Source organism: Lissotriton vulgaris, chromosome 6, assembly GCF_964263255.1.
Source record: "Lissotriton vulgaris chromosome 6, aLisVul1.2, whole genome shotgun sequence".
Classification (NCBI taxonomy): domain Eukaryota; kingdom Metazoa; phylum Chordata; class Amphibia; order Caudata; family Salamandridae; genus Lissotriton; species Lissotriton vulgaris.
Window position 1 is genome coordinate 787,206,771 of NC_141694.1, and position 23,968 is coordinate 787,230,738.

At 43.8% G+C, this 23,968-nt stretch overlaps 1 protein-coding gene across 1 annotated transcript in view; it reads left to right on the forward strand.

The window, feature by feature from the left end:
• LOC147707999 (monocarboxylate transporter 10-like) overlaps positions 1-23,968 on the forward strand; it is a 770,926-nt gene that overhangs the window by 311,015 nt on the left and 435,943 nt on the right. The window contains exon 5 of the mRNA XM_086925276.1: positions 20,411-20,562. Within this exon, the coding sequence (XP_086781402.1) occupies positions 20,411-20,562 (152 nt within the window). The remainder of the gene's footprint in view (positions 1-20,410; positions 20,563-23,968) is intronic.

A 23,968-nucleotide genomic window follows, 5' to 3' on the forward strand; every position in this document is an offset into this window, starting at 1 on the left:
AGTTGGAGGGATTGAAGTTGCTGGTAGAAATCAATAATACCTTTGTCTGCTAGATTGTCCAGATGGATGTTAAGATCACCCAAGAGCAGAAACTTATCCCTACGCAGGGCTGTCTCCGTAATGCCTTCAGTCAGGCTGGAGATAAACTGGGTGGAGGGACCAGGTGGACGATATATCAGTAAGCCATTCACAGTGTTCCCCGTGTTAACCTTAATGGAGAAAGCTCCTATCTCGCTGTCAGCGATAGCGAGAGGTTCTATTTGACAGCTCAATGGCTGTTTAGATATTATCCCTATCCCCCCACCTCTACCTAGCGGTCTGTTCAGATGAGCCAGAGTATAACCAGCAGGAAGAGAGGCGACAATGTCTGGCTCTGAATTGGAATCAAGCCACGTCTCCGTAAGAAATAGTAGATTGAATTTCATGTCAGAGAGCAGATCATAAATATCAAGACAATGTTTCCTCATGGATCTGGTGTTAAGCAGCCCACACGTAAGCTTAGTGTGTTCAGTCCTGACAGGAGGTTTAGTTTGCCAGTTATACTGACACACCTTACAGCTGATGGTATCTTCCACGTTCAGGCTGTGGAGACAGGCTTTGGCATACTCAGGACATAGGTCATGGAGTTGTTGGGCGCTCCAACATGTCAGAGTCTCATTTTGGCCAGGGGTTGTGGCCCCTGGTCCCGTGCGGTCGCGGACGGGCGCAGACGGGCTTGCCTTAGGCGCGCCTTCGGCGCGCAGCCGGCGCGCCCGCTGCGCCCGTCCGCTGCGCTTCCGGGGAAAGCACATGTCTTTTTTACCTTGTAGAGGGGGCGTGGCCTGAGGGTGGTGGGCGTGGCCGCAGTCTTCCCCTCTGCCGGCGCAGGTGTGTGAAATCCCTCGTGAGCGCTGAGCTCCGCTCGCCGGGAAGATACACGTGGAAGCAGCAGTAAGTTTAAAGCACACAGTTATTTAAACAGCAAGTTAAAACCAAGTTAAAATCTCCCGGCTTTTCGCCTCAGGAGCGGACAGGACTCTAATCGCGCTTGTGGTTCAGCGCGCTTTTGAAAACTAAGAGGAGAGGGGGCGTGGCCTGAGGGTGGTGGGCGTGGCCGCAGTCTTCCCCTCTGCCGGCGCAGGTGTGTGAAATCCCTCGTGAGCGCTGAGCTCCGCTCGCCGGGAAGATACACGTGGAAGCAGCAGTAAGTTTAAAGCACACAGTTATTTAAACAGCAAGTTAAAACCAAGTTAAAATCTCCCGGCTTTTCGCCTCAGGAGCGGACAGGACTCTAATTGCGCTTGTGGTTCAGCGCGCTTTTGAAAACTAAGAGGAGAGGGGGCGTGGCCTGAGGGTGGTGGGCGTGGCCGCAGTCTTCCCCTCTGCCGGCGCAGGTGTGTGAAATCCCTCGTGAGCGCTGAGCTCCGCTCGCCGGGAAGATACACGTGGAAGCAGCAGTAAGTTTAAAGCACACAGTTATTTAAACAGCAAGTTAAAACCAAGTTAAAATCTCCCGGCTTTTCGCCTCAGGAGCGGACAGGACTCTAATCAGGAACACAGGCCGCCAACCCTCTTCTGACTTCTGAGAGTGAGAGAAACAAACTACCCTGCAATGTAGGATCTATGTCAGCGGAGGGCATCACAGGAGAAGTATTGGAGGCAAAAATAAGTTCGAAGTGTGCCACCCATGCTTCTTCACCTATGTGTGTGCCCAATGTCAGGTCCTTAGTGTCTTTAAAAAAAGGAGCATTTATTACTTTCCAAAAATCTCTAATCCAAAAAGACAAAAAGAGCTCGTAAAGGGGATAATTGGCCTAGAGAGAATGATGGACTGAGATTCAAACTGGTTAACAAAGCAAGAAAACCAGAAGATCAAGTAAATGAAATAACAAGACAGAAAGAGTCATTGGGAAAGAAAATAGAGGTTGTTCAAAAGCCAAAAAGAGTAAGGAGACCAAACCGGAAATACAAATCACCTGAATGGACTTACATGATTTTGACTCCTATTGAGGAAGTAAACAGCAGCAAAGAGAACCTGAATTTCACAAGTCAGGAAAAAGAAAGTGAGTAAAAGACTGAGACTCTAAGAAAGAAAAGAGATATTTGATTTGAAATCGCAAGGTAAAAGTAAGACTTGAAACACTGGTGTAAGAAAACACCATGAGTATAAAGTGTTAAGTGAAAGTCTATTAGAAACAGAGATCTGAGTAAAGAGAACTGTGAAAATCGCTGTGTAAAAAAAAAAAAATGGCGCCTAACCATGTGACTACGAAATGTTCTATTTTTAGAAAATGGTGCAAGATGTGGCTAATATATACTGGATTATTATTATTAGTATGGTTGATTTTAGCTATTATTGTTCCCTTTAGAGATCATTTTGAGAAAATGAAACCAAATGGGACTATGAATGGGAAAAGTAATTAATTAAAATCTGATAAAGCACATGTGTATAGGCCTGAAATTTATCAGGATAGGTCGATTAGCGACTTCTCCAAGAATACATTTTCAAGATTATTATCTGAGTATGTTAGAACTATGGGTGCTAGTGATTGTTATGTTTGTGTGAAATTGCCAGCATCAGTGTCAGAGGTGGTGACTTACCACCACCTTCCACTTACATATGGAGTTGCATGTAGTGTGATAGCAAGTCTGTTTTACCAAACAGGAAAATTAGAATATTATTATTCAAATTCTGATGACGTTTTTGCAAGATTGAAAGTTATAAATGCAATGAACAAAGTTAAGCCTGCAAAAGTTATGGGAGAATTTTTCTTAGTAACTTAAGAATTGACGCATGATTATGCTTTTAGACATAATTTGACTTGTAAAATGAGAAATAAAGAAAAAGCATTTTTAGATATGGTTGAGGAAAGAAGAACTGTGTACAAGACAAATGAAAAAATGAGACATTCTAAATCAAAATTCTGGGAGTTAGAGGATGAAAAGTTAGATGGACAAAATTTGAATGTAGTCATAAACATAGATACACCTTCATTGGGAAAATTTTGTATTCGTAGAGACAATACTGTGTATGACAATTATTTTGTGGGAGCGAGTCAATGTGAAGACACCTATCGTATAATAGGGGGTTGGGGATTTAAAGGTGGTAAGGATCCAATTTTTCCTGGGATTTACTTTTTTGTGGGAACAAAGCTTATTACAAATTGCCAGATCATTGGTTCGGGACTTGCTATATAGGCCTGGTCTTTCCTAAAATTTTCCATGTAGATAGGAGTACTAATGGAATACATGAGATAGGTAAACCTTTAATTCGTAGAAAAAGAGAGAGTATAGCAGAGATAATAGGTGATATTTTTGGAGCACTGATACCATTGGTGGGAATATTTTTTAATGCAAACAAAATTCGGAAATTGTCAACGATAGTAGATCGTTTATCAACGGACACTGCAGGTGGATTTTTAATGGTAAATACTGAATTAGTTGCTATGAGTGCTATGGTGATGCAAAATCGTCTTGCTCTTGATGTAATTTTGGCAAAAGAAGGAGGAGTTTGTAGAGTTTTACATGTACAGCATTGCTGTACATATATTCCAGATAAAAGTAAAAACATTGAGAAATGTATTAAAAACATTACAGAGTTGCATAAAGAAAGTGAACCACTGGAGGTTGATGGTGTCCTTAAACGACTTGGTATAAGTTTTTCAGCAGTTAAACATTGGTTACATGAAATAGGTAGTTCTATCATAGGTCAAATATTTTTTCTGTAATAGTAATAATAATAGTGATTTTTATATTAAGATTATGATGCATGATCAGAAAGAGAAAACGTGTTAAAAGGTCAATAAAGAATATGATTCAGGAGAAACAAGAAAGTGAAAGTGAAAAGAATGACATAGAAATGGAAGAAATTCAAAAAAAACTTTATCAAGACAGTAGAAAGATAGAAGATACTAGAGTATAATTTATACTAATCAAAAGAATTTGAAACATGTTAAGATAAAATTTGCAAATTTTGGGAGGTATTTGGTGATAAATCACCAAAGGAGGGAGTTGATGGAGCGAGGTGAGAAACAAAATGTTGTATACCCCTCATGAAGTCACTTTCTCATAGCAATAACATGAATTATTCGTGTGGTTTTGAAAATTATTCAACGTAGAATAAAATGTACACACACAAGTACATGTGGGAAACTAATTTGTTTGTGTTGCAATCATAATTGACTAACTAAATGATAATGTGATGTCTAAAACGAATGCATTAGCTATAAATTAACCAAAAGCGGCATGAATGTGCTTTCTGTTTGTTCATTTGTGGCAAAAACATGAAGACAGGTGAGCAAATCTTGCATATATGTGGCTTTATTTGCTAGGTAAAAACTAACAGGGATACCTTAGTACAGGGGGAGGTAAACAGAAGGGTTATATTTCAATAATTAAAGTTTAATTGTGTTTGTTTCTATAATAGTTCCCGTTTTGGCCTATGAGGCCTAAAACAAAATGGACGTTTTCCCAGACTCCGAGTTTGAAGTGCAGTACGCATGCGCAGGATTGAAAGAAATTGTAGGCGAGCGCGAAATGCCTGTGCTTGTACAGAATGGGTCAAGGACAACGTGCCCTGAAAACCTGACTGACTGCCAACAAAGTGGGCATTCGTATTGAAAACCGTGTGAACTAGACTGAGTATAACAATTTAAAGGACATGGACAAAGTAGACTTTACCAGAACAATGGAGAAATTCATTTTGCTGACTCTGCGGAAGTGTAATAATAAGATGATGAGGTTATGCTCATCCACCCCTTGGACTAACCAATCAGAACTGTTGAAGACCCCAAATGTTTCAGAATTTAGATAGTTTAGTTAGGAGAAAAGGGTATAAAAGAATAGGTCTGAACTTAAGAAAAAAAACTCTCTTCTTCGATTTCCATCTGTGTATCCTGACATGCTGCCGGAATGCTGAATTTTCCTGGAGCGTAAGAACTTTGACTTTTTCTGAGATTTAAACTTTGCTTGAGTAAGTACGGAGTCTTTAGATGAGGTTAATAGCTAGGGAGAATGGGAAGATGGACTTTGGGAATTATTATGTCTTTTGCTAATATTCATGTCCTATAATCTCAATGATAATGTGCTTATTTTCTGAGCTTTGAATTAAATGAAAATATAAATGTATGAGTTAAAATTCTTTCTTTTCCTTAAATCTATTTGCTTTAAACAAATAAATGAGTGAATAAATACAGGTTATGCTAGGAGAATTTTCTTTATATAAAAATTAGATAAATAAAGAATAAAGCTGGTCTTGTTCATCCTTAGCCTAATTTTTTACTAGCAGATCCATTGACAAATGATGGGGGTGTGTATGAATAATTTGTTTTGTTGATAAAACCATGGTAAACGATTTAAACTGCATATGTATATATTATAAATTGTTAGTTTAATTTAGGGACTCTGCTATGATCCAGCAGCTCTCCTTTGAGTGTCACCAATCCATGAAGTAGTGAGAAAGTGTACAAGTGATTTGCAGTGTTATGGGCACCACTGATGAGTAAATGTGTGATTTAATACTTCAGGGAGAGGTGACGAAGGTTTTAGTAATTATTTCCGGAGTAGCGCTGCATCACTTACAGGAAGGTGGGAACCCATTTATCACTATGCTGTAAAAATATTGGTTAGCAACGGAGCCCACAGATCTTGGCTGTCCAGAAAGAGATCTATCGGCATCCCATCAGGTCCTGGGGCTTTCCCAGGAACACAGGCCGCCAACCCTCTTCTGACTTCTGAGAGTGAGAAAAACAAACTACCCTGCAATGTAGGATCTATGTCAGCGGAGGGCATCACAGGAGAAGTATTGGAGGCAAAAATAAGTTCGAAGTGTGCCACCCATGCTTCTTCACCTATGTGTGTGCCCAATGTCAGGTCCTTAGTGTCTTTAAAAAAAGGAGCATTTATTACTTTCCAAAAATCTCTACTATTGCCTGTCTTAGCCGCCTGCTCGAAAACAACCCAGGCCTCCTCCCTCATATCCCGCTCTCTTTTCTTTCTGGCTGACTTATAGTCACTACGTAGAAATGTTATCTGTGGTGGATTTCTAGGATGAATTTTCAGGGCTTTGTTGAGTGCTTTTCTGGATTTTGAACAAAGGGAATCATACCAGCATTTAAATGATGAAACTTTTCGCCGGTTTCTGGCGAGTAAGGGTGCTTTTTCTTTCCCTATAAGGTCTTTAAACTGTGATACTTATAGTGGTGGGCGAGTCTCTTAATACAAGCAGTTAAAATATCATCCAATTCCACCTCTGGGAGGCCAAACTTACTCTTTATGATGTTGAAGGCGAGGGGATTGCCTTTCTCTTCTAGATGTGCCGGGTGAGAGAGGCCTAGAGTACTCCACGTTCTCATGTCTAGGGGTTTGCCTCTGTATTTAATTTTAGGATTTGCCCATAATGCCACCCATTTCGTGTTTTTGATGCTAGTCTCTAGTTTCTGGTCTACCTTGAGGAGGGCCAGTTTTGTTGCCTTGAATATTGGATTCCTTTTTAGTGACTGTTTATTGGCTGTGAGGAGGGTTAGGGGGTCGTAGTTTTCGAGGATGGCTCTCTCTAGCGATAACCAGGTCGGTGTGTAATTCTGGTTTTGTATAACCCAGTGCAACCCCTGCCTGGCTATACAGGCTGTCTGAAATGTTTTCAGGTCTGCAACGTTGAGATCTCCTAGTTCTTTCCTCAATCTTAGTTTTTTGAGCGCCATTCTTGGTTTTTTGTCTCTCCAAATGAATTTGTTCAGTGCCTGATCTATTTTCTTATGGAAGTCATCTGTTAGTGGAAGGGTTAGCATACTGGCTATGTAGTTGACTATTTGTGTGACCATCATTTTGACTGTCTCTACTCTTCCCCACAAGGTGATGAATTTGGGCGACCAGTTCTCCAGCAGGTCTTTTATCTACTTCAGTGTACTATCCTCGTTTTGTTCAAGAGTGATTCCTAGGTTCTACCCGAAGTAGATTCCTAGGTATTTTATCGATTGCGTTTGCCACGCAAGCCCAGAGTCACCTAATACTTCTCTGTTTGTGTGTACGTTTATGGGCATGCACTCTGACTTATCTCTATTTAGTGTGTATCCGGAATGAGAAGCGTATGTGTCAATGGTGCTCATTAGTGCTGGTATGGATTCTGTTGGATCCTCTATAATGATCAACAGGTCATAGGCTGCCAGTTTGGCCTTGGTGTTATTAATGGATATGCCAGTTTTGTGTTTGTTGGTGAGGATGTCCTTGGCCAGTGGTTCTAGAGCTAGCAAGAACAGCAATGGGGATAGGGGGCAGCTTGTCTGCCCCCCCCTTTGGAGGTCGAATGGGGCTGAGGTTGTACCGTTTATGGCGATCTGCGCTTTTGGGTTTTTGTACAGGGTCATGAATTTTTTGGCGAACGTATCTCCCAGGTTGTATGCCTGCAGGCATTCTTCTAGGAAGTGCCAGGACACTCTGTCGAAGGCCTTTTCAGCGTCCATCGTGATTATGACTGCTGGGTTGTGTGAGTTTGAGCAGTGTTCTATGACTTGGCAGAGGAGTCTGGTGTTGTCGTTGGACATACGGCCTTTCATGTATCCTACCTGTGTGCTGCCTATTAGCTCTGGAAGCAATATGCTGCGCCTTGCTGCTAATATTTTGGCATATAGTTTGCAGTCGAGGTTTATGAGTGATATTGGTCTGTAGTTTTTTGGCCATTGTGAGTCCTTACCCTCCTTTGGTATGACTATAATGTTGGCCTGTGACATTGTTGAGGTTACTTCCCCTACCATTCCGCAGTGGTTGAAGGGTTTTGATAGGGTAGGTGCTATTTTTCCTTAAAGGATTTGTAGAAAGAAGCTGTGTAGCCATCCAGTCCTGGGGCCTTGTTATCTTTTAGTGTCTTGATGGCTGTCTTGACCTCAAGGGTCTTGAAGTCTTGGCCTAGCGCCTTAGCCTCTTCTGTTGTTATTTTCGGTACTTTTAGCTTTTCTAGATAGGTGGAATTATACAACTTCCTGGCCATTAAAACGGCAATCGCAAAAGCGAACCTAGTAGACTTACCCCCTCAATTTTCCAATTTATGGAAAACCTAAACAAGGCCAGTCACCATGTATCTCACCTATATAAACTCCTCCGCCCAACGTCGTCAAAACTCATCGATAAAAACAGAAGCTACTAGGAAACCCAGATAGGAAGAAATCTCACAGAGCAGGAAACGGCTATCATGTGGTCTTCCCCCACGCAAAACATAATATTGCCAGTACTCGCACAAACAAAATTATGGTTTTTACATCAAGCATACTGGACCCACGAACGCCTAGCGAAACTAGGCCTAAGAGAAAATAGCAAATGTTGGAACTGTAATAAGGAAACAGGAGACCTAGCACACCTAAAATTCCAATGCAGCAAGGTCAAAAAATTCTGGGACAAAGTGTTCAACTTCACCGACCAGACACTAGGCTGCACCCTCAAAAGAGAGTTCTGCACTCTGACCACAGCACACCTCAACACCGACATCAACACACAACAAGACAGAAACCTTCTAGACTTCTAACTCACGAGCGCCACAAAGATTGTGCTAGCCAAATGGAAAGACACATCCAAGGCCACCTTCAAAGCGTGGCTAAATTGGGTAACCTTCCTTAGAGGAGCATACAACACTGCACTCAGACACACACCATGGAGGAGACCCAACAGAGAGATGTGGTCACCACTAGATGACGCCCTAGACCCGTTCAAACCTCCTTAGACAGCACAAGCACCGTCAAACAGGCCCGGTGCGGCACGCCGATCTACAACATGCCGCCAATATATGTATGTTATATGATCATGTTTTTTTTTTAAAGTTTAGAAACAAGCACAGGGCCAGCAGCTCTGGTCCGCCACAAACAACGCTATCACGAAAAAGAATAGCCCATTGTGTCATGTAACCAACCACCCAACAAATACAAACTAAACGCTGATGTCGCTTTTTATGTTCTGTAACCGAATAAGCGAAATTGATCTATTTGCCACAAATGATACATGTCTTTATTTGTATGTACTGTGTCAATGAAAACACAATAAAAATAATTAATTAAAAAAATATATGTAAATCATCCAATATATTCGCTATGATCCCTGGGACCAGTTTCCGCTTCTCATCTTGAACCCATTTTAGTTGCAACCCGTTTTTCCTTGATAAGGTCAGGTTTGCTGCTTCGTTCCGCTGCTTCACTTCCTTACAATCCAAGCCTAAGTATATAGTTAAGATGGCGTGGTCACTAAAGCTTGTAAATAAATGATCTACCTGTGTCACCTTTTCATTAAAAGGGGTAGTGGCTAAAATGAAATCAATGGTGGATTCATAGTTATTCCTTCTAAATGTTTTCACTATATGGCCTGAGTTCGCACTGTTGTTTATTTCCATTTTCCTGGTATATAGGATCCTATTGAGGCTATATCCGTGTTCATTATGAAGGATTGGGTTGCCCTGGAGAACTCCCAGCCCGCAAACCTGATCCTCAATGTGCTTACAAAGGTGTATATTGAAGACGCCCACCCAGATGATGTTGGGTGCGCCATTTTTGGTGATCGAGGTGAGATTGTCTTGCTATTCAGGCTTGGCTACCACTATATTCATGTTTCCCCCAAATTCATTATTATAGTAATTAATTAAGAGCCAGTCGTCTTCGTTGGTGGACTGTAACAAAAGCAGGTGGAAATGGATGTTCAAACCGTCAACCTTCCTTACATTTATTAAAAGAGTATTAGGGATTAGGGTTAAAAGTCCCCACTTTGCTCTGCCTGACACTGATAGTACCCTGCTGTCTGAAAGGAGCGAAAGCCAGTGACAATAACAGGCTCCTTGGCCCATGTTTCCTGAAGACAAATAATATCCTGTGTCTGCCAGAGTTTATGCCTCTGTTCATTTCCTAACTTGAATGCGATGCCAAACACATTCGAAGACACTAAGCTAATCAAGTTTCTGGGTGCCTCGTTCCAGGTGTAGGAGGTTTCAAAATTCCCCTGTATAACGAGAGCTAGGTTGATTGATCTATCTACTCCCTCATCAGCGACAGGGCCGCTCAGGGGTAGTCAGTCACATGCTTCCAGGTCTGACAGGATGGCGTATCTGTTATCCATCCTCAACCCTGGAGTGCTAATGGTTCCCTCTCTATGCTTCCATGATGGTCCTCTCCTTACCCGGGCCCTCTGTTCATTTCCACGGGGGCCACAATGGTTATAAAAATGCTCCAGCGGTATAATCTGAGTGCCCTGTGGGGGGGATTATATGTAGCTGGCTTAAAAGTGTTCTAACCAGAAAAGCACTGTTAAAATGTATCACCACACTGTCAGACGAAATAGATTTAGTAGATGTGCCCAACCACCCCACCCTCCAGGCCATAATAATTTGACAACGGTTCGCCCCCACCCCCACCCCCAAAGTCAGTTAGGTGGGCACGAAAGCCAGTGCAGACATTTATCCACTAATTGAGTGGTCGATTCAGGCTGATTCTCCCTCAAAGATGGTAAATTTTTTCAAAACCAATACCAGTGGTGAAGCCTCTGGTGGTAGGTAGAGGACCTGCTGCGGATAAAGAATTAGTCCCACCTTGGAGATATCTGATCTTACTAACAACCGAGGGGCAGTACTCCCCCCCCTCCCCCCCCTACAAACACCGAGACCGCCAAACTATTCGGAAGACTTGGCAGAAATGGTAGTAAAGTTATCTCTTCTGTTGTCGTATTAGAATGTACATTAGCTTGCGGAAGCAACAAAAGAGATAGTGTGGGATGTTCATTTACAGTACACAGATTGGGCGGTGGGGCCAGGCCTGGGTTAGTATGTGGGAGGGGTTGAATACTTTCCACAGCTTATCAGGCAGACCCAGGGCACAGGAGCTCTATGAGACACTTGGTAATTACTCCCTTTATGAATAACTCACTCAAGGAGCTCTAGAAAAAAAAATCCATTTTAAAATGTTTATTTTGAAATCCTAATCTTGTGCACACAATAGGAATACAGAAGATAAACAATACGGTAGTGACAAAGTGAATTCATATTTTGAACAAATTAAAATATTCTAACATGGCTATTATATTGATAACAATAACACCCTTATGTGCTCCTTCTAGACACTATACTAACTGCTACAGATTAGTAAATTTCAAGCTTATCTTGAGTTGCTAAAGTGGTGGGGTAACTCATACACCTGATTCAGAACAAAGAGACCTATTGTTCTGACTGAATAGCAAGCCTGCAATACCTGTCTACAGGGCCACTGTGAATACAGCCCAAGCAGTAGCTAGTGAAGGCCTCTCCCCTCACAGCAGCCTTCCAATAAGATGAGTACTGAAGTTATACCCATTTTGTCTTGCTATCACTGGCATGAAGGTCCTCTCTAACTATTAGATATCTGTGTACAGTTTTATAAAACTTAATCAGGTGCCAGTTGCAGACTTTCAGTGGTGTGGTGACCTGTTTTGGAATAATAGACAGTGTTCTTTTTGAGAGACAAGAACATAAAGCATTCTCCTATTAACTAACACATGTTTCATACAAAATTGAGAGGTTCTCGAATGGTAAAAACATAGGGGGTCATTATGATGGCGGTGAATCCGCCACCAGCAGCCTGCTGGTGACGGATTCACCGCCATCAGGCGGCCATTCTCCGCCCGCCAGATAAGGACAGGAAGTCCGTCCACCGCTGGTCCGACACAAGCAAGCGTACGATTGCCTGTCGGACCCACCCGCATCCACAAAATGGTGGCGGTGCCTAGCATTTACTGTCCACCAGATTAGGATGCTGCAACCCCGCCAGCCTGTGTATGGCGGTTCAACCGCCATTCACAGGCTGGTGGAGATGTACTTATGCAGGGTGTTGGACTTGGCCCTTTTTGCAGGGTCATCCCTGAACTTTTTCCCTCCCTCCTCTATTTTTTCTGACCTGTTGTTGACTGTTTTATGACTCTGGGCACTTTACCACTGCTTATCAGTGCTAAAGTACATATGCTCTCCCTATTATAAATTGATGTACGGATTAGTGACTCCATGATTGGCTAGTTTGGTTTAATTGTCAGACCCTCATACAGTGCACCGAGTGAGCCCAGGGCTTGTAAATCCAAATGCAGATGGTGGGCTTGCAGCACTAGTTGTGCCACCCACAGAAGCAGCCTGTAAAAGTGTTTCTAAGGCTTTCCATTGCAGAGCCTGTGTGCAGTCTGGTACTGCTCTGCTGACTGGGCAAGTGCACCCGCTTGGCAGTCCCTAAACCTTCCCTTTTCTTCATATCAGACACCCTATGGTAGGCCCAAGGGCAGGGTGCATTGTAAGTATAAGGTAGGACATGCCCTGGTATGTGTGGCATGTCCTGATGGTGAATTCCTTACAGCCATTTTCGTTTTTCACTATTGCAAGGCTACCTGTTCTCCATAGGCCAGAATGGGCAGTTTGATTATTACATCTCATAATCCAAACTGACTCAGGGAACACAGTAGAAATTCAAGTTTGGTATGCCTGAACTCAGAATGATGAAATACATCTTTTAGTGAAGTTGTTTTTAACATTCTGTGTTTGAAAATACCACTTTTAGAAAGTAGGTATTTTCTTGTCTAACTATCCAAGCCTGCCTCTGCTAGGTTGTGTATTCCTTGTCTGGAGTTTGAGTGACAGGGGCTGGGGGATTCCAGGAGACAGGGTGAGTCAGCCCAGTTTTGAATAGAGAGATCTGCATCTAGATGGGTGGGAGGAGTTGCACCTGGGACCTGAATAAGGCTGTGCCTTCTCTCCACAATGCTGTCTCCACCTCCTGTGGTGCGTCTGATGTCTTTGTCCTTCACTGTGAAAGGAAAGAAGGTGTTATGTAAACAGAGTGCTCCAGGACTGACCAGAACTGGTTTGGACTAGGCAAAGGCCCCTCTGCTTACAGAGGACAAACGATTTTGGGGTATAAGTATTGGGACTCTGATCCCAAGAAATAAGATCACTTTTGGACAACAAGAAGAAACCTTTGCTGAAGAGAGGGACATGAAGAAACTGAGGAAGGACTATCCCTAAGCGGAAGTGCTATTGGCCTGCAGTGGTTGCCTGACTGCCAACGATAGGAGAAAGGACTTTGTTTGCTTTATTCAACTTGTAAGGATCTCCAAGGGCTTGGGAGAAGAGCTTGCCGCCTGCTGAAGTCTCAGGGACAACAGACTTCAACCCCCAGCTCCCCAAGAGTTCTTTGGAAGTGCTTGCTGCTGTTTTGGGCCTTCTGAGTGACTGCGTCTAGCAAGGAGCTGGAAGGGCAACAAGGAAGAAGCGCTTCGCAGCCGCTGCTGTCGCATCGTGGATGTCGCCACTGTAGCTGTCACATTGCACTGCATCAAGAGAAGCACCTCGCATCCACAGAGAAGCGTGCCGCCGTCGGAGCTGCTGTTGTCGCATCACGGAACAAGGGTGTCACCGCTGTAGCTGACACATCGAGTCGAGACTTCTCGCAACATCGGAGAAGCGTGCAGCATCAGGAAGAACGTGACGTCTTTATTTCTTTGCACCGGATCTTTGCAGCATCTCCATCCCTGCAACACTTTCGTTGTGGAAGCGTGACGCATCGTAAGGTACATTGACTCAAAGTGTCGCATTTTAAGAACTAAAGAGAACTAAGCTAAACCTACCATTTTAATTACAGTATTATGGATTTTCTTTTGGTTTGTGGTCTTGTGGTTAATCTATATAAAGAATACTTATTTTTTATATAAAACTGTTGTGGTGTCTATCTGTAGTGTTGTTACTTGATTACTGTATGTGTTCACAAATGCTTTACACACTGCCTCTGAGATAAGCCTGTCTGCTCGTGCCAAGCTACCAAGGGGGTGAGCAGGGGTTATTTTAGGAGTGTACCCCCTTACCCTGACTAGAGGCAAGGGTCCCTATTTGTCACAAGTACCTACATGTGCCAACTACAGACCCCAAATCTAACACAGGGGCACTCCAGTTTTGCACTTGGGGGGCACCTATTTTGCCCCCAACATATCCCTGCACCATGTGGCAGGCACCACGTGGTGTCTGCCGCATAGTGCAGGGAAATGCAAAACTTACCATTGCAGTGCAATGGTAAACATGTCTCCCTGTGCTCTGCCAGTGTTTCATCAGAATTGGAATGTTTTCTATATCTCTCTTTATAGCTTGTAAATCTTTTGGAAAGCTTAGGCTTTTTAAAGAAGATCCCCACAAGAAGTGTATATATTGTCTATACCCTGAACATGAGGTGAAAGACTGTAAAATCTGCAGGACCTTTCCACAGAAGACCCTCAGAGACAGGGAAGGTCGTTTGCTGCTGTGGTTGCAGAAACTGAAAGGAAAGGAGGATGTTATTTCTGAGGTAGGAAGTGTGGCTTCTGTTTCTTCTGTGTCATCAAGGAAAAGAAAGACTGAGGAAAGGAGTTCTTCTCCTGGGGCAAAAATGCAGAAAAAAGTCAAGGTCTCTGACCTGCCTTCTTCTTCTTCAAAGAAAAAGGTTTCTGCACCTTCTACTTCTGGACTTAAATCGCCCCTGAAAAAGTCTGCTAAGCCTGTGTCATCTAAAGGACACTCAGACAAAAAATCACCTCAGACTCTAACCTCGACGATGGACTCATCTTCGACGACGGCTTCGTCGACAAGTCCTGTCTGCAGTATTGCATCTATGTCGACGGTTACTTTCTTGTCTCCGAAGCCACAAATGATAATGACGTCGGCGTCTTCTTCGCCAACGAGGGTGTTTGTGTCGATAAGACCCATCTCGTCGACGACCATCCAACCATCGAGCGTCGACGTTCCTTCGTCGTCCACGAAGAAGATAATTCTGTCGACGAGCTCACCGTCGACGAAGCTAAGCCCGTCGACGAAGATTCCTCCGTCGACGGATCACTCGTCGACGAAGACAGCTTTTACCGTCGACAAAAAGTTCATCGTCGGCGAAGACAGCACCGTCGACGAAGAATCCTCCGTCGACGACAGATGTACCATCGTCGACGACCTCATCGTCGACGAGAACTTCATCGTCATCGAGAGCATCGACGACGAAAACGACCGCGTCACTGATGACTCCGTCGACGACACAGAGTAAACCTCCGCTGACGATACCGTGGACGACGGGCCCATCGACGCCACTTTTATCATCCTGTACAGATATCCAGGTGTGGTCTGCTACGTCGCATACTGCTTATGACGCTTCTCAGTCGTCAGGAGCGTCACTACTACAAATAAGAAGCTCTACATTGCAGCCTCTTTCACCATTGAAGTTATCTGACCAGTTATTGTATTCAGATGAGGAAGGAGATCAAAACTTTTCTGATGATTATGGTAATTTCAGAGTAGCCAGAAGTCCTTCAGAATTATTCATCAAGACGCAAGAGGATGATCAGGAAGAAGATCAGTTCGTTGCACCACAAAGGGGTCAAACATCTACACCAATACCTTCGGCACAAATGCCAATAGATCTTATTAATAATTTGCAGTATATGCTGAGTGATTATTACCCCAGGTTCCCTCCATCAGAGTCTGCAGAATCACGTCCGGCGACTCCAATGACGCAAGAACATGGTTCAACTTCTACAATACCTAGACAGTCGTCACTGACGCCAATACCTGAGGCTCACACTATTGACCCTCCGTCTCCAGCTCAATCCCAACATACATATCAGACAGTTGATGATGATGATGATGAGAGAGAGGAAGGGGAAGTTGATGAAGAATCAGAAATGCCGGAGTGGGATAATTATCAAACACAGACCCCATCACCAACTGCTCCTAACACAGCGGATTCACCACCTGTTGACATTGGAGGTTTTCACATGGTCATGGATAGAGCGACAAAAAGATTTAAGATCGCTATGGAGGTTGCACAGCAAGACTGTTTTTTATTTGATTTTAAAGATCAACCACACAAACAAGTAAGAACAATCCCAATAATTGACTTTATTTGGAAAGAAGGCATAAAGATTATATCTACGCCAAATTCTTTACCTGCAGTTATGCGACGGCTGGAGAAAAAATACAGAGCACCCAAGACATCCCCTGCATGCCTTGTTTGACAGGCAAAGATCGAATCTGTGGTTGTGCAGGCGGCACAAAAGAGATCTAAGATTCCAGCCTCTCAGGTCTATGCTCCACCGGACAAGGATGGAAGGCGCCTTGACTCTATTGGGAAAAAGGTGTCCACAATGGCAGCAACCACTGTCAGGACAGCAAAAACACTAGCAATTTTGGCGAGATACGAACGACAGATGTGGGCAGACATAGCTCCATTTTTGGAGAAGTTGCCAGAGCCAGACAGATCGGAAGCAATGAAAGTGCTTCATGAGGGTGAGTGCGTCTCGGCAGAAATGATCGACGCAGCAGTGGATGTCGCGTCCAGAGGTTTTAGACAGCTGGCAGGAGCAGCTGTACTAAGGAAGCAAGGCTGGCTGAAGTCAACTACTTTCAGACAGGAAGTCCAAGCAAAGATCATGGACATGCCCTATGATGGGGAGTATCTTTTTGGGCAACATGTGGATGAAGCCTTGCAGGCCATTAAAAAAGATACAGACACAGCAAAATCCCTGGGAACGCTACAGTTTCGTAGATCGTCCTTTCGTGGCGCCAGAGAACGGGGGTCCTATTCGAATAGAGGCGGATTTTCCCAGCAACGCTCTTACCAGTCCTCACAAGGTAATCAGCGATACCAGCCGAATAGGCAGCAAAGTTATGGACAACGAGGCAACTATTCACAAGGCAAAAGAAGATCTTCTTACCGAGGAAAAGATTCTGCTAAGAGACAATGAGAACAGTCACCTGTCACCACCTCTGACAAATATACCATCAAGAGTTGGAGGAAGAATATCCCATTTCTCATTCAATTGGTTAAAGATTACAACAGACAAGTGGGTTCGGGATGTTGTAACCAGAGGTCACGCCTTGGAGTTTATCAAAGTTCCTCCGAATTCACCTCCAAAAGGTTCCCCATCAGTTCGCATCAAGGAGCTTCTTTCCCAAATCAATATTATGATTCGACAAGTCTCAATCGAGACTGTTCCAATGTTACAGAGAGGAAGAGGTTTCTATTCAAGATTCTTCCTCATTCTGAAAAAGACAGGGGAATGGCGTCCCATCCTCGATCTGCGCGCCCTCAACAAATATCTCAAAAAGATATCCTTTCGAATGATAGCGCTCCAAGAAATCCTTCAGCTTCTGTCCCAAAACGACCATATGGCTTCCCTGGACCTTCAGGATGCCTATTTGCATGTACTGATTCTCCCGAGGCACAGAAAATTTCTAAGATTCAGAGTGGCTTGCAGGGATTTTCAGTTCAAAGTTCTCCCATTTGGACTTCGGTCAGCGCCTCGAGTATTCACAAAGATGTTGGCGCCAGTAGCGGCGCATCTTCGCTTAAAGGGCATCCAGATTTTTCCATATCTGAACGACTGCCTTATAAAGGCCAGTTCTTTGAAGACAGCTACTATGCATGTCCAGGAATGTCTCTCACTATTTCAAAACCTGGGATTAACAGTCATTTTCAAAAAATCACACCTTGTTCCATCACAGAAAATATCATTTCTAGGAGCGACATTAGACACTCAGCTCACCCAAGCCTTTGTCTGAAAAGACAGACAGTACAAGATTTGCAAGATGGCCCTCGACTTTCAGAAAAGAGAGTGCGTTTCAGTAAGAACTTACAAGTCTTTCCTAGGGATGCTATCATCCTGCATCCCTCTCATACCCAATTGTCTTCTGCACATGCGTCCTTTTCAAGAAGATCTCAGTCTACAATGGATTCAGGTGACAGGGTCATTCGAAGACAAGATCCGCATAACTGGTCGGATGCTAGACGCTCTTGCATGGTGGATACAGACAGGCAATTTAAAAAGAGGACGTTCTTTCCTAACGGAAATTCCAGCTTACACCATCACCACAGATGCGTCTCTGGAAGGTTGGGGAGCACATCTGGAGGGAATGACAGCCAAGGGCAAATGGAGCAAAGAACAAAAGAGATGGCATATCAACCTTTTGGAGTTGAGAGCAATCTTTCTGGCTTTAAAATCGTTTCAAACAGTGATTCACGGATCAACGGTACAGACAATACAACAAGTATGTATTACCTGAACAAGCAGGGGGGCACAAGATCGGCCCTTCTTTCACAGGAAGCCCAGGAAATATGGAGTTGGGCTTTACAGCAAGGGATCAATCTGTCAGCAATACACGTTCCGGGATTGTCCAATGTGCTCGCCGACTCACTCAGCAGGGCGACAACAACAAATCACGAGTGGGAACTTCATCAGGCCACTCTCGACAGAATTTTTCAGGAGTGGGGTCAACCCGAGTTGGACCTGTTTGCGACGAGGCAGAACAGCAAATGCCTACACTTCGCAAGCAGGTTTCCTCACAAGGAGTCTTGCGGAGAAGCACTCTCGATGAGCTGGTACCAAATATTTGCCTACGCGTTTCCACCGATCCCTCTAATTCCCAGAGTAATTCGGAAGATGAAACAACAACCTTGCCGTCTGATCCTCATCGCACCCAGGTGGCCTCGCCAGTATTGGTTTACAGAGCTCCTACTTCTATCGGAGTGCAAACCCATACAATTGCGGACTCTGCCCAATCTTCTAACAATGCAGGAGGGTCAAATTTGTCATCCAGACCCAGCCTCCTTGAAGTTAGCAGCTTGGCTCCTCAACACGTCGAATTTGCTCATTTAAATATCCCAGAGGATTGTAAAGAGGTCTTAGCCAATGCCCGAGCACCTGCGACTATAAAGACTTACCAGTTAAAATGGAAAAGATTCTGTAATTGGTGTCGCGAGGCTCATTTGCATCCACTTCAAGCGAGACCAGAACAGATTTTGCCGTTCTTTCTCCAACTGGCTAAGTCTGGTTTGGCCCACTCCACACTAAAGGTGTTCTTAGCGGCCATTTCAAGATTCCGACAAGATGGGTCTAATTCTCTGTACTCTTCTAGGGTAATACAGCAATTCTTTAAAGGTCTGTTCCGTATGTTCCCGCCTGTTCGGCGTCCACCTCCATCATGGTACTTGAATGTGGTACTTTCTCAGCTCATGCGTCATCCTTTTGAGCCCATTCATAAGGTAGATCTGAAATTTCTTTCTTGGAAGGTGGCACTTTTGTTGGCTTTAACATCAGCAAGAAGAGTCAGTGACATTCAAGCTTTCACCATCAAAGCCCCTTATATGCAGTTTACTTCGAATTCAGTGGTGCTTCGCACAAATCCAAGATACATACCAAAAGTCCCATCTGACTTTCACCTTAACGAACCGGTGTGTTTAAAGAAATTTTTTCCTAATCCACAAACGATGGCAGAAAGATCTTTGCATTCCCTGGATATCAAGAGATGCCTCAAATTTTACCTTCAGAGAACGCATACATTGCGTAAGACAGATCAGCTTTTTGTAGCATATGGCAGAATGCGAAGAGGACACGCAGTAACCAAACAGACTATAGCTCGTTGGGTGTCTTCAGCAATTGGTTTGTGTCATCAGCAAGCAGGAAAACCACTACAATCCTTGCCTAGAGCGCATTCTACAAGAGCGGTCTCGTCATCAGCGGCCCTCTTTGCTGGAGTGCCCCTACATCATATATGCAGAGCGGCAACTTGGTCCAGCACGCATACTTTCAGCAAGCACTACTGCCTGGAGAGCAGCAGCGATGCAGATACTTCGGTGGGAAGAGCAGTGTTGCGCAATCTTTTTAAATAAGGTGAGCCTCTGTTTTCCCTCCTCCTCTATGCTTTCCTAGACGCCTATGTTATGTTTATGTAGTATTGTACCATTGTCATATGCATAATAATACAAGATGGCGTCTAAGAGCAAAGGAATGTTGTACTGCTATTTACTCTGATTCAGGCATGTAAATCTATGAAAGACACCCCTAATACTGGAGAAGAACAATAGTTACTTACCTGTAATCTGTGGTTCTCCAGTATTGGTGTCTTTCATAGATTCACATGCAACCCGCCCACCTCCCCTCAGAGGCTTTTAGGCTATTTTGGTTTACTAACACTCCTTGCGAGAAAATCTGAGAGCCTGAGCCTCTGGGGAGAACATTCTGGTGGGTGCTAGTGCCTGATTGGCTGTAGTTTGGACTATACAAAATGACTGGGATAGTCATAGATGTGGAAGTTTTTTCTACTGTAGCTGTTGCTACTTTACGTCCTGGTTTGTTTATATTGGTATTTACTACATATTTATGGCATATTATTGCTTTTTTATGTACCGTGGGACTCCCACTCCGACGACGGGGAATGATTCAGGCATGTGTGAATCTATGAAAGACACCAATACTGGAGAACCACAGATTACAGGTAAGTAACTATTGTTCCTCTGCAGTATATCCCACTTGAAAATGTGCAGTACGATTGATAAATCCAAGAAAAGGTGTAGGGGGGATACACTTTATTTGCAGAATTCTTTGAAATATGAACCTATAATGTTAGTTGCCTAATTTAACTGTAAATATTTTTATCAATTTATAGGGACCCCACCCAGCATCGTTCAGAACTTTAAGACTTCACCGCTGAAAGGTTTCATCGTTGATCTTGCTTTGTGGAAGAACAAAATCTTTATAACATGGGTGTGCGCAAATGGCTTGTTGAAGTTTGGTTTCTTTATACCATATGTGCACCTGGTAAGCAAATGTATATTCCAATTCATTATTGTTTGGACATTCCGTTCTTTATTCCTAAATATCTATTTCATTATGTTATTATAAACATCAGTAATGTGATTATTGCTATTTTAATTCTTTTATTCCTGGTCTACTTATTGTAAGCCCAGGTACATTTTTTGAAGCCATGAAAATATTAAAATCTATTTTCTATTGGTGCCTCTCTTGTTGCTTGAAGACAGGCACCACAGAAGGTATATTTCACCTCTTTGACTACCTGACATTAAGATGTGGTCTTGGAATTACGATGCGTTTAGTGAGAAGATTAGGAAGAAGACATTTAATTATCTGTTCTTGAAAATTAGGCAGTTCAACATGGTCCCTGTCAGTCATGAAAAGAGGGAAAAAAAAGGCTTCAAGAATGATGACCATGATTCCCATTCATATGTTATCAGCATTTTGAGGGATTTTGAAGGGGTTTCATAATTTCTCAAATACATTATTGTAAAGAAATAAGGGTGTAGAACCACCATGCAGATGATACATCCTTTTAATAAATATTTGCCTCAGTGATGCATAAAAAAACATTATTAAGACAGAAGCCATAATTAATATAAATGGGCAAACTATATGCCTCAAGTAATATCATTTGAGAAACATATAGTAGGATAAACAAGGCCTTTTATGTGGATATATCGCATAAACAGTAAAATATGAATTACACTATTTATTTAGTGTATTTTGTTATAGCGCACAGATACCCCAACGGGGTGTCCCGGCGCTCCTGTGTGATCTTATGCTGGAATAAGTGTCATATAGTAAAGAGATGTTTAACAGAATAGGCGAGTTTTTAAGGCTTTCCGGAAGGGTAGTCCTTCCTGGATCAACCGGATGGAATTTGGTAACTTGTTTCAGAGGGCAGAGGTACATACTTGGAAAGTTTTTCCGCCTGAGCGAGTTTTTTTAAATCTGGGAGTAGTGATGAAGTTTTTTGAGGAAGAACGAAGAGTCCTGGTGTTATTATAAGGGGTGAGACAGGTGGAAAGGTAGGCAGAGGCCTTGCCTCTCAATGCACAGTGAGCCAGTACCAGTGCTTTGAATTCTGCCCTTTTTTGTATAGGTAGCCAATGAAGTCTGCAACGGTGGGGTGAGATGTGCTTGCGTAGGGGAATGCCACCAACCAGTCATACTGCAGCGTTCTGGACTGTCTGAAGTCGATGACAAAGACCTGCAGACAGACCAGTGTACAGGCCATTAGCGTAGTCCAGGTGCGAAGTGATCAACGCCTGGACTACAATCTTCCTGGTGTTGTTGGGTAAGAAATTGATGAACTTTTTCACCATTCTGATTTTGGCAAAACATGCTGCAGAGACTGTGTGAACTTGATGATGCAGTGTGAGACTAGAATCCCATCTAACCCCTAAGTTTTTCACCAAGTCTTTGGGCTGGGGTGGTGCACTCAAATCAAGAGGCCACCAGATGTTGGGATCTAGTGGGGACGGCTGGTGAAAGAAAAGTACCTCAGTTTTTCCTGCGTTTAGCCTTAGGAAATTATTGTCCATCCACTGGGCGATTGTGCGAAGGCAGTTCTTTAGAGGGTCAAAGGTTGTTTGGGAAATGCTGTTGAATGAAAACAAAAGTTGAATATCATCAGCGTAGGAGGTGGCCTTTATTCCAGTTTGGGCGATGATATCGAAGAGGGGTGAAAAATAAACATTAAATAGGAGGGGACTCAGTGAGGAGCCTTGGGGGACTCCCCACCGAAGTGGACGACTATCTGACGTATATGGGGGAGTGAACACTGCTTGCGTACGGTTGGACAAGGATGCAATCCATTTTAAGGCCGTACCCTGGATGACTTTGGATTGTAGGCGGTCTAGGAGGAGGGGGTGGGAGACGGTGTCGAATGATGCTGACAAGTCAAGCAGCACCAACACCGCTCTTGATCCCTCGTCCATTCCCCAGCGTGCTGCATCTGCCATCTCGATTAGTGCTATACCCTGGTCTAAAGCCGTGCTGAGAGTCATGATAGGCACCTGATGTTTCTAAAAAACCGGCTAGTTGTTGCTGAACGAGTTTTTCGAGCACTTTGGTGGGGGCTGGTAAGAGAGAGATTGGCCTGTAGTTGGAAGGTTCACTCGGGTCGGCGTTGGCTTTCTTAATTATGGGGACTAACCGTGCATGCTTCCAGGAGTCTGGATAGACTCCCGTATGCAGCGAGTCGTTCCAGATTCCGTTCAGTGTGGGGTTGAGAATGGGTGCTAGGGACTTGTATTGCTTGGCGGGCCAAGGATCAAGAGGAGATCCGGATTTGCTTTTGTGGAGTTCTTTGAGAGATTGATCTAAGGTGATCTCTTTAAAGTTGGAAAGCGTACAGACAGATCCAGTGATGGTAATATTAGTAGTACATTTGTCTGAGTTAGTATTGCTGGGGAAGGAGTCGTATATGGTGGCTATTTTGTTCTCGAAAAAATCATAGAGGCTGTTGCATAGTGTCTGAGACACCAATGGGGGTCGTTTTAAAGCCAGAGGGTTGGTGAAGGATCTAACTGTATCAAATATTTCCCTGGATGATCCTTGTGAACGGTTGATTTTTTCTTCCAGAAAAGTTCTTTTGTGTTCAATAATTTTTTTCCTATATTCTTTTAAAGCAGATTTATAGAGAGATTTACGGTCAGGTAAGTAGGTTATTCTCCAACGTCTCTCGAGGCGTTTACATTCCGATTTGCAATTTCGGAGTTCGTCGGAGTACCACGGAGCAGATGGGGCAGAGCGGTAGATTTTGATGGGCCTAATAGGTGCCAGGAGGTCAATTGCGGAAGAAATCCAGCTGTTAAAGTTATAGTCAAACGTGTGTCAAGGTCAGAAATCGTGTCTAGGGGGTCGATAGATTGGAGATGGGCGGCAAGGCTGTCAGGGGAGATCGTGTTCCAATTTCTGCCCTGTAGTTTGGCTGGGCATATGTGGCGATTTTGGCAGTGCCGGGGGAACGAGAAAGGAACCAGATCACCGGGAAGGGATCGCTTATGGCCAGACCATCCAAATTGGTGCAGATCAGGTCAAGGGTGTGGCCCGCCTTGCTTCTAGGGCTCCTGGGATACGTTAAGGACATTGAACCCTGTGACAGGAAACTACATGCGATGCTGCTACTTTACGCTAAACGCCAGGTGGCGATACACTGGGGCCGTGGCGCCTTACCTACTTTCACCGCATGGGTCCGTGACGTTACGTATGGTCAGACACGACTTACGAATTACTGGGAAACGATGCCCACCGCATCTAGGCCTAATGACATCTGGGAACCCTTCCTTCAGTGGACTAGAGGGCGGGCGGGTTCGGACGCCTCTGTGGACTCCCCTGTGGCGGGTGTTTCGGATGACATGGGGTGAGAACCTTGGCCCCTGTGTGCATTTCCTAGGATGGATGG